A 14,724-nucleotide genomic window follows, 5' to 3' on the forward strand; every position below is an offset into this window, starting at 1 on the left:
AAGCCAGGAAGGACGTGACCGCACAACATTATCACCACATGTGGCGAAAATATGTTGCGTGGTGTGAGGCCAGGAAAGCTCCACGAAGAAATTTCAACTTGGTCGATTCCTGCATTTCCTGCAAACAGGAGTGTCTATGGGCCTCAGATTGGGGTCCATTAAGGTTCAAATTTCGGCCCTGTCGATTTTCTTCCAGAAAGAATTGGCTTCAGTTCCTGAAGTCCAGAAGTTTGTCAAGGGAGTACTGCATATACAACCCCCTTTTGTGCCTCCAGTGGCACTGTGGGATCTCAACGTAGTGCTGGGATTCCTCAAATCACATTGGTTTAAACCGCTCAAATCTGTCGATTTGAAATATCTCACATGGAAAGTGACCATGATGTTGGCCATGGCCTCGGCCAGGCGAGTGTCAGCATTGGCGGCTTTGTCTCACAAAAGCCCATATCTGATTGTCCATTCGGACAGGGCAGAGCTGCGGACTCGTCCCCAGTTTCTCCCTAAGGTGGGGTCAGCGTTTCACCTGAACCAGCTTATTGTGGTACCTGCGGCTACTAGGGACTTGGAGGACTCCAAGTTGCTAGATGTTGTCAGGGCCCTGAAAATATCGGTTTCCAGGACGGCTGGAGTCAGGAAAACTGACTTGCTGTTATCCTGTAGGCACCCAAAAAACTGGGTGCTCTTGCTTCTAAGCAGACGATTGCTAGTTGGATGTGTAGTACAATTCAGCTTGCACATTCTGTGGCAGGCCTGCCACAGCCAAAATATGTAAATGCCCATTCCACAAGGAAGGTGGGCTCATCCTGGGCGGCTGCCCGAGGGGTCTCGGCATTACAAGTCTGCCGAGCAGCTACGTGGTCGGGGGGAGAACACGTTTGTAAAATTCTACAAATTTGATACCCTGGCTAAAGAGGACCTGGAGTTCTCTCATTCGGTGCTGCAGAGTCATCCGCACTCTCCCGCCCGTTTGGGAGCTTTGGTATAATCCCCATGGTCCTGACGGAGTCCCCAGCATCCACTAGGACGTTAGAGAAAAAAAGATTTTACTTACCGATAAATCTATTTCTCGTAGTCCGTAGTGGATGCTGGGCGCCCATCCCAAGTGCGGATTGTCTGCAATACTTGTACATAGTTATTGGTACAAAAAATCGGGTTATTATTGTTGTGAGCCATCTTTTCAGAGGCTCCGCTGTTATCATGCTGTTAACTGGGTTCAGATCACAGGTTGTACAGTGTGATTGGTGTGGCTGCTATGAGTCTTACCCGGGATTCAAAATCCTTCCTTATTGTGTACGCTCGTCCGGGCACAGTATCCTAACTGAGGCTTGGAGGAGGGTCATAGGGGGTGGAGCCAGTGCACACCACCTGATCCTAAAGCTTTTACTTTTGTGCCCTGTCTCCTGCGGAGTCGCTATTCCCCATGGTCCTGACGGAGTCCCCAGCATCCACTACGGACTACGAGAAATAGATTTATCGGTAAGTAAAATCTTATTTTTATTATTATTTTTCTAGCATCCATAAGGGATATTGGGGAAATCTAGTACGATGGGGTATAGATGGGTCCAAAGGCGTCGGTGCACTTTAAATTTCTTCAACTGGGTGTGCTGGCTCCTCCCCGCTATGTCCCATCCCACAGGCAGTTTAGAAAAAAGTGCCCTCAGGAGAGGATACACACTCTGGAGCTCCAGAGAGTTTTTTTCAGTTTCTTTTAAAACTTTATTTTCGATATGCTGTTTATGCAACAGCATACCTGCACCGTGGGAGTTAGGGGGAGGGGACGGTCACCGTCCTCTGTAAGGTGTCAGAGCCTCTTCCCCGCTGCAGGACCACCGTCCTTAGGGCTGTTTGAACAGCGGGTCACAGCGCCTCAGCGGTCACAATCGCAGCATGCCACACACCCCTAACAATAGCCTGAAGGTGACTACAGTGGTGAGAACAAACCGGGGGTCCCGCTAGGGCAGTCCCCCAGTTCATGGTGCGGCAATAATGCAGGGGAGGCATACGGGACCCTCCTTGGGGGGGCCCGCTATAGCCTCCTGCGTACACTGGCAGCGGGGGTTAAAACTAGCACTTGCTGTGATGTTTTTACACTCCTAGGGAGACTTTGCCAGTATAAATATAACTGAAACTCCAAAGCTATTACAGGGGGCGGAGCTTCCTCAGAGCGGGACCAGCAGCGTTTTGGCACCTTCCTCTGCTTACAGCTGCAGCAGCAGGCACCCACAGCTCCTCCAGACACTCGGGATACACAGGAAAACTGGTATAGGGGTGTAGCAAAAGGGGAGAGCTGCTATTGTACACAATCTATTGTAACAAGCCGCTATTGTACAAATCTTACAGATTTCGATCTAGGGCCAGAGGTGCCTCCAATGCAGCTAGAAGCACCAGAGGGAAGACAAGAAAACCAGCGATCGCTGGTTCACAGGAGAGCACCAGTTCAGCTTCCACTAAGGCCTCAGCATGACTGTGCCCACCCACCCCAAGGGGGTCTCGAGGTGGGAGCTCGGCTGCGTCACTTCAGCCGCATCTGGGAAAGTTCCTGCCAGGATACCTGGGTAAAGGACCTAATTTCTCATGGCCACAAGCTGGAGTTCGGTGATCTCCCCAACGATTTTTCAAATCAAGCTTGCCAGCTTTGGGTGATATGCGTGTTATGCTGCAACAGGCCATCCAAAAATTGGTCCAGTCCCAAGTCATTGTTCCAGTGCCACTGCAACAGGGAAAGGGTTACTACTGCAGCCTGTTCGTGGTACCAAAACTGGACAGTTCTGTAAAACCCATTTTGAATCTAAAATCCTTGAACCCTTACCTAAAGGTTTTCAAGTTCAAGATGGACTCCTTGCGAGCAGTGATTGCGGGTCTGGAAGAACAGGAATTCATGGTCTCCCTGGATATCAAGGACGCCTATCTCCATATCCTGATTTGGCCACCTCATCAGGCTTACCTGAGGTTTGCCCTGCTGAACGATCACTACCAGTTCCAGGCGCTACCTTTTGGCCTGTCCACAGCTCCAAGGGTGTTCACGAAGGTGATGGCGGAGATGATGTTCCAACTCTGGGTCCAGGTGGTCAATATTGTCCGTTACCTGGATGATCTCCTGATAAAAGCAAGATCCAGGGAGCTTTTTTTGCTCCATATAAACCAACTTCTGTCACACCATGGGTGGATCCTCAATTTACAGAAATCCCACCTGGAGCCAACTCAGCAGCTCCTGTTCCTGGGAATGCTGCTGGACACTGTGGCCCAGAAAATGTTCCTCCCGGAAGACAAAGCGAGAACACATCAGGAGATGGTGCCCTTGGTTCTCCGGCCTACTCGAATATCCGTCCATCTTTGGGGAAGATTGTTGCCTCGTACGAGGCGATCCAGTATGGAAGGTTCCATGCCAGAATTGGATCTCCTGAGCTAGTGGTCCGGATCACATCTTCAGATGCACCAGATAATACGGCTGTCACCTCAGGCCAGGATTTCCCTCCTGTGGTGGCTGCAGTCCTCCAACCTACTGGAGGGCCGAAGTTTCGGGATTCAGGATTGGATCCTCCTCACGATGGATGCGAGTCTGAGACGATGGGGAGCTGTCACCCAAGGGGCTCAGTTCCAGGACAGGTGGTCAACCCACGAAGCCCTCTTTCCGATCAACATTCTGGAACTTTGTGCGATCTACAATGCTCTGATTTAGGCCTCTCCTCTGCTCAGGGATCACGCGATCCAAGTACAGTCCGACAATGCCACAGCAGTAGCGTACATCAATCGACAAGGAGGATCAAAAAGCAGGGCCTGCATGTGAGAGAGGTCAAAGATACTCCTCTGAGCAGAAAAGAATGTAAGAGCACTCTCCTCAATCTTCATTCCGGGAGTGGACAACTGGGAAGCGGACTTCCTGAGTCATCACGATCTCCACCCGTGAGAGTGGGGGCTTCACATTCAGGTGTTTCAGCAGATCATCGACCGGTGGGGCTGCCCACAAATAGACGTGATGGCTCCTCGACTCAACAAGAAGCTTCGTTGGTATTGCTTACAAACTAGGGACCCTCAGGCGAGGACAGTAGATGCACTGACGTCGCCTTGGCCTTACCAGCTGGTCTACCGGTTTTCTCCGATTCGATTGCTCCCAAGGGTGCTCAAGCGAATCAGGAATCATGGAGTCCAGGCAATTCTGATTGCTCTGGATTGGCCTCGGAGGGCATGGTACACGGATCTTCTGGACATGTCCGTCAAAGACCCTTGGCCTCTGCCATTGAGAAGAGATCTTCTTCAACAAGTTCCGTTCATCTACCCAGACTTACGGCGTCTTCATTTGACAGCAAGGAGGTTGAGCGGAACAACCTAGCTCACAAGGGCCTTTCCAAAAAGATGATTGCTACCATGGTTCAGGCCATGAAACCTGTGGTGTCAAAACACTATCATCATATCTGGAGGAGCTATGTCTCTTGTTGTGAGGACCGCACGTATCTGCCTGCGAAGTTCCGCTTGGGTCGTTTCCTGCTGGCTGGTGTAGTTAAGGGCTTACGTCTGGGTTCCATTAAGGTACAGATTTCAGCTCTCTCCATTTTCTTCCAGAAGAAATTGGCTGTATTGCCAGAAGTTCAGACCTTCTTGCAAGGGTTGCTTCAAATTCAATTTCCTTTTGTGCCGCCCACGGCACCCTGGGATTTGAATGTGGTCTTGGAATTTCTACAGTCCTCCTGGTTTGAACCTCTGATGACAGTAGAAGACAAGTACCTCTCGCAGAAGATGGGGATGTTATTGGACCTGGCTTCTGCTAGGCATGTCTCAGAATTGGAGGCCTTATCGTGTAAAAGCTCCTACTTGGTCTTTTATGAGGACAGAGCGGAGCTCAGGACTAGGCAGCAGTTCCTGCCGAAGGTTGTCTTGGCGTTCCACTTGAATCAGCCTATCGTGGTTCTGGCACTTCTGCTCCTCCGGATGCATTGGATGCTGTGCAAGCGTTGAAGATCTCTGTCAAAAGTACGGCTCGGAACAGAAAGGCGGATTCCTTGTTCGTGCCCTATGATGCGCAGAATAAGGGTTGCCCTGCTTCAAAGCAATCCATTGCTCGTTGACTTAGACTTACTATCCAACAGGCCTATGTGTTGGCAGCCTTACCTGTTCCACAGTCTCTGAAGGCCCACTCTACAAAATCGGTGGGGTCTTCCTGGGCGGCTGCCCGTGGAGTCTCGGCCTTGCAGCTATGCCGAGCTTCTACCTGGTCTGGGAAGACCACCTTTGTGAAGGTCGTCCCCTGGCCAAAGAGGATTCCTAGTTTGAGCAGGCTGTGCTGCAGACGTGTCTGCACATTCCCGCCCGTTCTGGAAGCTTTGGGACATCCCCATCGTACTAATCTGTCCCCAATATCCCTTATGGATGCCAGAGAAAATTTCCTACTGGCAAATCCTTTTTCTCGTAATCCATAGGGGATATTGGGCACCCGCCTCAGTGCGTTGACTTTTCTGCAGGTTATCTTTTATATGGTTACCTGTTCAGCTATTGCTGTTTTGTTACGAGCCGTTGCTGGTCGTTTTATGTTAGTGGTGTGCTGGTGTGTGAATCTCACCACTCGTTATGTTCCTTCTCTCAAGTATGTCCTTTCTGCAGCGGTGTACACTGGTATTCCACAGGGAATAACATCGGGGTGTAGAATTGGATCTTGATCCGAGGCACCAACAGGCTAAAAGCTTTGACTGTTCCCAGGATGCACTGCACCGCCTCCTCTATATAACCCCTCCTTCGTGCACGGGAGCTCAGTTTTAAAGTTGGTGCCTGCATAGCAGGTCACTAACAGGTGGGGGCTGCCTTAGGTTGGCGTGGACACTGTACTGCTCAGGGACCCCACTATATCCACCAGAGCAGTCACTGAGCGCAGGCATATATTTCACAGGCTGCATATAGTACCGGTGGTGAATTCCATCATTGTAGGATAGAGCGCCGCCTGTAGCCCCTCCCCCCCCCCCCCCCAGCTCCGTCGCCATCTCCTGCAGATGTTCCTGCCCTGGAACTGCTTTCACTTAACCCTCACTCCTTTCTTTGACTTGGCGCCATTTTTCACTGAAGGGCTGCTCTCTATGGGATAGCTGGGTGCTGTCTCCTCTGTACAGCCACCTGTTCCAGCGCCGTGCTTATACAGGACGCTTGAGTATTCTACCTGTCATGTTGACTGTGTTAGTTAAGAAATAAGTGTGCTGCTGACAGAATAGGTGGTACGATTGTTCTGTGATATACATCCAGTTCTACTGTGCATAGTTATATCTCTGCATATACATATCTACTTTTATATGTAAATTGCTTGTCCAGTGCAGTATTATTGTTGTGTACATTAATCCTGCATTGTGTTTGTGACTGTGTGTGCCATATAGCTGCTGTGTTTTTTCCTTTAGTGTATCACACCTTTGCTATCACTATATATTCTGAGCCCTGTGAGGATAAGTGCATCAGGGTCCAGATAGATAGATATAGATAGATCTGTATCTCTCTCTCCCACGGCTACATTCCTCATAATGTCTACCACACAGGGCGGAAACTCCGCGGACGCTCCTGCCCCAGGCAGTGCTGATCCCACGGATTTACCAGGGGGGAACCTGCTGCTGGGTCTGTGGGTGCTGTGTCCCTTATCTCTCCCACTCCACCTGTAGCACCCGTGGCCAATCAAGTGCCACCCTGGGCTCCCTTCTCTTGTATGGTACATACTTTGGTAACACGTTTTTTACGCCCCCTGTGGGACTTCCTGTGCCATTTCAGCCACAAATTGTTTCAGTGTGTCCGCCCAAGGTGGATTTGCTACAATCTAACGAGATACAGGTTTTAAATAAATATTAGGTTAAACAGAAGTCTACACCTCAGCCCTCTGGGGCCAAGCGGCCTCTAAGCATGTGGTTTCATCCTCTCAATCCACTCAGTGTCAGATACTACTTCTGATGAAGATGGGGCCTATATTGATCCAACTTATTATGACTCAGCAGCCACTGATGGGGAGCATGTCACTCAGGTTGATGTCCCTGACTTAGTGGAAGCTATCAAAATGGTTCTCCAGATTGATGATGAAGCTGATCCCACTATTGCATCAAAAAAGCCTGATAAATTCAAGCGTCAGAAAGTGGCTAAAGTAGTTTTTCCTCACTCTGACCTTTTAATTGATATATGTCAAGAAGCTTGGGTCTCCCCAGGAAAGAAGTTTGCCCTATCCAAGAAGATGTTGGCTCGTTTTCCTATCCCTGCGGAGTTGAGTAACAAGTGGGAAACTCCACCACCGTTCGACTCTCATGTCTCCCGGGTTGTGGTATCCTCTTCTCTGCCTGTCACCTCCCTGAAGGAACCAACAGATAAGCGTGTGGAGGGATGCCTGAAGTGTATTTATTCCCTAACTGGGGCAGTTCACAGGTCCACTTTTGCGGCCTCCTGGACTGCAAAAGCTATTGATGCGTGGGTTCAGGTTTTGGAGGAAGAGCTACCTCAGGATATTTCTGACCTTGCCATACAGTGTCTGCCTCATATTACCACTGCCTCCCATTATATTGAAGAGGTGTCCTCTGAGGCAGGTATTCTGGCATCCAAAGCGTCCACTACGTCTATCTTGTCTCGCCGGATTCTATGGTTGTGGTCCTGGAAGGTGGACCTAGATTCCATGAAGACTCTGGAGGTACTCCCTTTTAAGGGAGACATCCTATTTGGAGAAGATCTTAATAAGATCGTGACTGACTTAGCCTCTGCTAAGACTGCGTACCTTCCTAATACTACTCCTTCTGCTCCAGAAGCTAAAAGTACTACTTTTTGTTCCTTTCGGACTTCAGAAAAATCAAAGGGTCGGGTGTACTCGAGCAAGCCTCATACTTCCAAGACCAGTAAGCCCAAATCTAACCAATCCTGGGCTGCCCGCAGCCTGCTTCCAAACAGAACATGCTGCAGCCTGGCAGACCCCAGTGTGGGAGGCCGCCTCCTGCAGTACACCCAGGTCTGGTTAAGGACCACTTCAGACGCGTGGGTGCAGGACGTTGTCTCTCACGGGTACGCGGTCTCTTTCAAGAGACGCCCCGCTCGCCAGTTCTGTGCTAACGGTCATCCCATCGGACCTGTTGAAGGTGCAAGCTCTACACTTGGTTGTCCAATCCCTCCTGGAGACAGGAGTGGTGGTGCCGGTGCCTATCTCTCAAAGGCTCACAGAGGGAGGGGCTACTGCTCGACCCTGTTTCTAGTACCGAAACCCAATGGGTCTTTCCGGCCTATTCTCAACCTCAAGTCACTGAACAAGTTTGTGAGAGTTTCCAAGTTCCGTATGGAAACACTGCGCTGAACACTACCCACAGTTCCAGAATGTTGATGGGGAGGGAGACTCCTCCTTGGTCCAGTGACCCTGGAGAGAGTGTTGCTCGAACACCGCACCCCAATCCCACAGACTGGCGTCCGTTGTCAGGAGGACCCAGTTGGGAATCCAGAAGGGACGGCCCCTCTAACTGTTAATCCTGGAGCCACCAGGACAGGGACAAGCGGACCTCTGGTTCATTTGAGACCTGATCCGCTGAGGTAGACCGTCCCACTTGGATAGGATTAACCGTTGGAGAGGGTGAGAATGGAATTGAGCATACTCCACCATGTCGAATGTCAACACCATCAGGCCTAGTACTTGCATCGCCGAGTGAACGGACACTCTTGGGACTGTATAGGTCATTGGTACAGCCTTATCTAGAATACTGTATTCAGTTCTGGAGGCCATATCTTCAAAAGGATATTAATGCATTAGAAACTGTACAAAGGAGGGCAACTAAAATGGTGCATGGCCTACATCACAAAACATACCCAGAAAGACTAAGAAATCTCAATATGTATAGTTTGGAGTAGAGAAGGGAAAGGGGGGGACATGATAGACACTTTCAAATATATCAAGGGTTTTAACAAAGTCCAGGAGGAAATCATTCTCCAAATGAAGAGAAGCAATAGGACACGAGGACATGCACTGAGGCTGGAGGGGGGGAGGTTCAGGGGAAATTTGCAGAAAAATTATTTCACAGAAAGGGTAGTGGACAAGTGGAATAGCCTCCCATCAGAGGTGGTAGAGGCGAAGACAGTAGAGCAATTTAAACATGCATGGGATAGACATAAGGATATCCTTACTAAGAAATAAGGATCAAATAAGGTTAGAGATAAAAATAATGTAAAAAAAAAAAGAAAAGAGGCAGACTAGATGGGCCAAGTGGTTCTTATTTGCCGACAAATTCTATGTTTCTATGAGAGGGGAAGTATCTGATCCTGTCCTGAAGCCTCAGGACCTTTTCTGGAGACAGAAACAACCTCCGGCTGTGCGTATCCAGTAGAGCTCGCAGGTGCACCATATGCTGCGCAGGGACCAGGGAGGACTTTTTCCAATTTATCAGCCACCCGTGGGCTGTGAGGATTTGCACCGTCAGCTGGAGATGACTCAGGAGGACATCTTAGGAACTTGCCAAGATCAGCAGGTCGTCCAGATACGGCAATATTCTGATTCCCCGTTGACAGAGATGAGCTGTCATCACGGCCATGACCTTGGTGAAAATCAGAGGGACCGTGGTCAGTCCAAACGGCAGAGCCCTGAATTGATAATGAAGGTTGCCAACAGCAAACCGCAGATATTGCTGATGTGAAATGGCAATAGGTATATGCAGGTAAGTGTCCTGTATATGCAGGAAAACCATGTAGTCCTCAGGTTCCATGGCCAGTGTCTCCCTTTGAGCCTCTTGATTCTGTGGACCTGAAATGGCTTACTATTAAGGTCCTGTTCCTGTTGGCTATTGCCTCTGCTAGAAGAGTGTCAGACTTAGGCGCGTTGTCCTGTCGTCCACCCTTCCTGATATTTCATCGTGACCGTGAAGTTCTCCGTACTCGCCCTGGTTACCTGCCTAAGGTGGTGTCATCTTTCCACCTTAACCAAGAGATTGTGATTCTGGCCTTTATCTCTATTGGCTTGTCTTCCAAAGAAAGGTCTTTGGATGTGGTATTGGCTCTCCGTATATATGTGGCGTGGACTGCCTCCATTCGGAGGTCTGATGCCCTCTTCGTACTGTTTGGTTTTCACAAACGTGGCTGGCCTGCAAACTTTGGCTAGATGGATTAGAATGGTGATTGCTCAAGCTTATGCGCAGGCTGGTCTCCCAGCTTCTGCTGCTATCAAGACCCATTCTACTCAATCTGTTGGACCTTCTTGGGCGGCCCACTGTGGTGCGTCTGCAGAACAGTTGTCCTCAGTGAACGCGTTCATCAGATTCTATGCCTTTGATATTTCCGCCTCCCAGTATGCCTCCTTTGGACGCCGGGTTCTTGTGCCCGCTACAGTTCGTCCCCTTCGATGAGGAACTGCTTTAGGACATCCCTGATGTTATTCCCTGTGGAATAACAGTGTACCCTGCTGCAGAAAAGGAGATTTATGGTAGACTTGCCAGTGTTAAATCTCTTTCTGCGAGGTACACTGGATTCCACAGGGCGCCCACCCTGACGCACTTAGCTTCTTTGGGTTTGTATGGCATTAGCCGCTGGTCCCTTCTCCTGTCGTGAGAACGTGGTTCTATGTGACTGACATCTACCGTCTCTTTACCTGCTACTGCATTCGGCTGGTTAAAAAACTGAGCTCCTGTGTACGGAGGAGGCGGTGCAGTATATCCTGAGAACAGTCAAAGCTTTTAGCCTGTTGGTGCCTCGGATCAAGATCCAACTGTACACCCCGATGTTATTCCCTGTGGAATCCAGTGTACCTCGCAGAAAGCGATTTAACAATGGTAAGTCTACGATAAATCTCATTTTCTCTTTCGGGCACTATTTTACCTATAACTGCCTGTGGGAGGGGGCATAGAGGGGAGAAGCCAGCATCCCAAGTTGAAGAAATTTAAAGTGCACTGGCTCCTTTGGACCCTGTCTATACCCCATTGTACTATATTCCCCTAATATCCCTTATGGACTACGAGAAAAGGCTCTACCGGTAGGTAATTAAATTCCTTTTCTCATGAAACAAAGCTCACCATTTATGTCCCTATTGCACACAAAGTTCTTATTTCAAACACAAGTTTGCTTCTTGAGGCCAGGGTATAATCATTACCTTTTTTTTTTTTTTTTAGTTTCAGTCTGACAAGATTGCATTACTGTTTGTCTTAAACATACTTGGTCACCTCCCAGATATGGTTAATGCAGTTAACTTTATGAACAGTACCCATGCCACAAGGTTTTTATGAAAGAAATATTTGCCAACTAGCTAGCCTTCCTGTAAGCGATGGATGTTTCCTTCTCCAAACTGAGCAATAGTTATTTCTATAGAAGGCTGGAACAGTAATCCTTTTCTCTAATCATTCTAGTTGTTGATACTTTACGTGCTACGCTGTGGAAAATATTGATACTGGAGAGCACTTAAACACTGAGGGGGATATTCTATTAGCAGTGGTAATTTTTCTGCGCAAATTTTTTTTCCGATTTTTAAAAATCTTTTTCGCCAATTTTTTTTCCTGCTTAGTTCTGCTCATTCTGAATATCTTAATTCAGTAATTATTATTTACTGATTTTATTATCCTGGAAGGTTATGACTTTTAGTCTATTTCAGTATTGTCATATTAGACTTGATACAACGCTGCGCGATGTTAATAGTGCCGGGAAGGAGGTCCCGGAGCTATTCAATTGTCGTCATCGCTAGTGGGGAGATGCCAGTTCTCACGCCTTAAACCAGGTGTTTTATAGCGAGAACAGAAATTCTCAGACTAAAGTGCCTGCCGGGATGCTGTTAGCGCTGCACTAAAGGCAGAAATCATAATTGCAACACTAGTTTAGTCCGATTTTCTGTTCGCACCTCAGGAGGGATGTGAGTAGAAATTCTCTAGTCGGGCATAAAAGCATGATCAATTGAATAGTCCGGGGACCTCCTTCCTGATGCTATTAACATCGCTAAGAATTGAATCGAGCCTATTGTCTCTTATTATCCGTTCTTTGATGCTGGTGTTTAAGTTTGTGCTGTACCAAGTACATTATTTTCCTATTCTTTTCTTAATCAGTGGAAATAATAAATAAAAAAATGTCATCATTGTTTGTTTTTTCTGTCTGACTGACATTTAGCATATTCTTCTTCCCTTACCCCCAGAGACTTGTCTGACAATCAACTGATCCGTTTGGATGAATTTGCATTTGCTGGACTGACCTCGCTAGAAAAACTGAACCTTGGGGATAACCGAATAAATCATGTGGCTGAAGGTGTTTTTAAGGGACTCACAAACCTTGTGACATTGTAAGTGGATTAAATATTTTCTTCCATTTTGCGCTGTCTAAGCTAACATTTAAACTAAATTCCCACATCAGCTGTGCATCTGATTTTCTCCTTCTCAGGATTAAGCGTAAACCCATGCAGGGATTTTAGATTCCAGGTTTAGCCATAATTGGAACTATGTATATCGTCCATTTAAAAAAAAAAAAAAAATCCAAAAAAAAATCAGTTGAACATTAGATATTGAAGTGGAAATTGATACATTTAAGAAGAGTTTATGGTAGGCCTAGTTGTGATTTTACACTTATGTTATTATTAACTTCAAATACATTTAGTTCCATATGGAATATGTTTATATTTTCAAATTCTACAAGGTTAAGACTTGACTGTGTCCTTAAATACTATTGGTATGGTATGATATGATAATATTATTCAAGAACCCAGAAAATGTGTTCCATAGAAGAGTTCATCCAAATGCAATTACGTTGTTGTGGGAAGACTCATATCTGTAGCAATTAAGCATATAGTTGCATTGCACATATCCTCTGTAAGCCTGTCCTTTGGTTTGAACCTCAATTGTTTAATTAGAAGGCATACTAGTGGGTTAGTAGGAATTCAGATGTCAGTGACTTGTTCAATTAAGACCTTGATGTTATTCCAGAATTAACATATCCTATAACAGGGGTATTCCACATGCAGCCCTCCAGCTGTTGTGAAACTACACATCCCAAGATAACCTGCCATCATTTTCACTCTTAGGCCATACTAAAACTTCCACAACAGCAGGAGAATTACATGTTGACTACCCCGTCCTAGGATGTTCCATCTTTTTTGTGTGCATTTTTCTAAAGTAGACCGTAAATTCCCATAATGTTTACACAAAACTGATAACTCCTTTAACAAGATCCTGAAATACGGTAAGTTTTGTTCATAGCGGAGATCTTCAAATCGGGGGTCAGTGGTGTTGGTGTTAATGTACAAGTTTTAGTTGACTATTGATTTTATCCCAAGTTGTTTGGGTAAATAGCCGGTTCCATATATGATGAGGCTGGATTGTAGAGCCTTGGTGTCCATGGTGGAAAACTTAGACTATCTTCTTGTAAAAAGGCATCTTAAATATCTTCTCAAATGTTATGACAATGTTTGGAGTGCGGGGAGATCTGATTCAGTTGAGCGGCTTAAAAATAGTTTTGAAAGATAGGAAGGGGCAGGCTTCTATCTGTGATTGGTTTTGCCAGCTATGCCTTCATGACTAGGCTTCTTCACTCACCAAATGAATGAATATTATAAGGCTACTGTTGGTTTGGGCACATCTGTTGGAAGTGTTTGCAATGTATAAAACATTCTGATGGTTATTAATCTTTATTTCATTTACTGATCCAATCAGTGGCGAATTTCCAATTAGGCACGTGCCTAGGGGCGGCACTTGGATGCATGTGTTGGTACTGTCATCCCAAAAAGTAGAAGTAACTGCAAAATATTTCCACTGTACCATATGCCATCTTGAATGCAGTGTAGATGAGTAGGACATGCACATACTGCCCTCGTAAGCTGTTCTACTTAGTAAATATGTACAGATAATTAAAAATAGAAAAAAAGATCATAGTAGCTTTTAATTTATTTTTCTATTAAATTGGCTAATATCAAATGAGGGCTTATAACCAATAAATAAAAATAATAAAGTAGATAGGCAGGGGGCAGCCGTTACTGTTGTGCCAAGGGGTGGGCTCACCCCTAAATCCACCCCTGCTTCCAACCACAAAATGAATACAGTAGTAAACTTTTTTTTTTCAGGTAAATCTGGTTGTATTGTGCTCCTGCGTGCCCATTTTGGCTAGGATGGTTCAGAAAATTATTTAGTCATTATGTAATCCGTCCTCTGTTTAAAACATTGGTTTTATTAACGGACAAGTATGCTGAATAGGGATTTGTAATAGCAACTAAACAATTAATTTCAGACTTAAGTGGTCACGCGGTGGAATTCTTCTCTTACTATCTATAGGCGATCTTTGCGCTATATAAATCAAGGTGGTTCACAATGGAAAACTTCCTGTGCCTTTATTTTTAGATAATTATCGAGTAAAATGGAGTTTAAAATCCTGTTATTTTCCTTTTTAAGATCACTGCTTATTGCCAACATGCTCCAGGGCTAAAGCACTTGCCATGCATGAACTAATAGATGTGGGCAAGTGTTCTGCAGAGTTGAAGTTTGTGCTGTGATGTTGTCAGGAATGTTGCATGAGTCACTGTACACTCATCACTGAAGATGTTATGAAAGTTTAAACATAGATTTCTTTGTTTATTGCCCATACAAATTGTCAAATTAATATTTATTTTATGGAACCTTGCTAAGTGTTAGTTTGATCCTGCATTTTATGGAAAGTAAATTGTATAAACAAGAGGTAGAACTAGTGAGAAGGGAATATATGGAGTGCAAGATGCAGTCAGAACCTGAGGCTAATTTCCATAGACTAAAGGATTTAGAAACTGTTATCAAAATTACTATTCAGTATATAACAATGTACCAT

The 14,724-nt window shown here is 46.2% G+C and overlaps 1 protein-coding gene across 1 annotated transcript in view; it reads left to right on the top strand.

The window, feature by feature from the left end:
* LRIG2 (leucine rich repeats and immunoglobulin like domains 2) overlaps positions 1–14,724 on the top strand; it is a 276,133-nt gene that overhangs the window by 175,511 nt on the left and 85,898 nt on the right. The window contains exon 8 of the mRNA XM_063955399.1: positions 12,077–12,220. Coding sequence (XP_063811469.1) covers positions 12,077–12,220 — 144 coding nt within the window. The remainder of the gene's footprint in view (positions 1–12,076; positions 12,221–14,724) is intronic.

Source organism: Pseudophryne corroboree, chromosome 2 (genome assembly GCF_028390025.1).
Source record: "Pseudophryne corroboree isolate aPseCor3 chromosome 2, aPseCor3.hap2, whole genome shotgun sequence".
NCBI classification, from domain to species: domain Eukaryota; kingdom Metazoa; phylum Chordata; class Amphibia; order Anura; family Myobatrachidae; genus Pseudophryne; species Pseudophryne corroboree.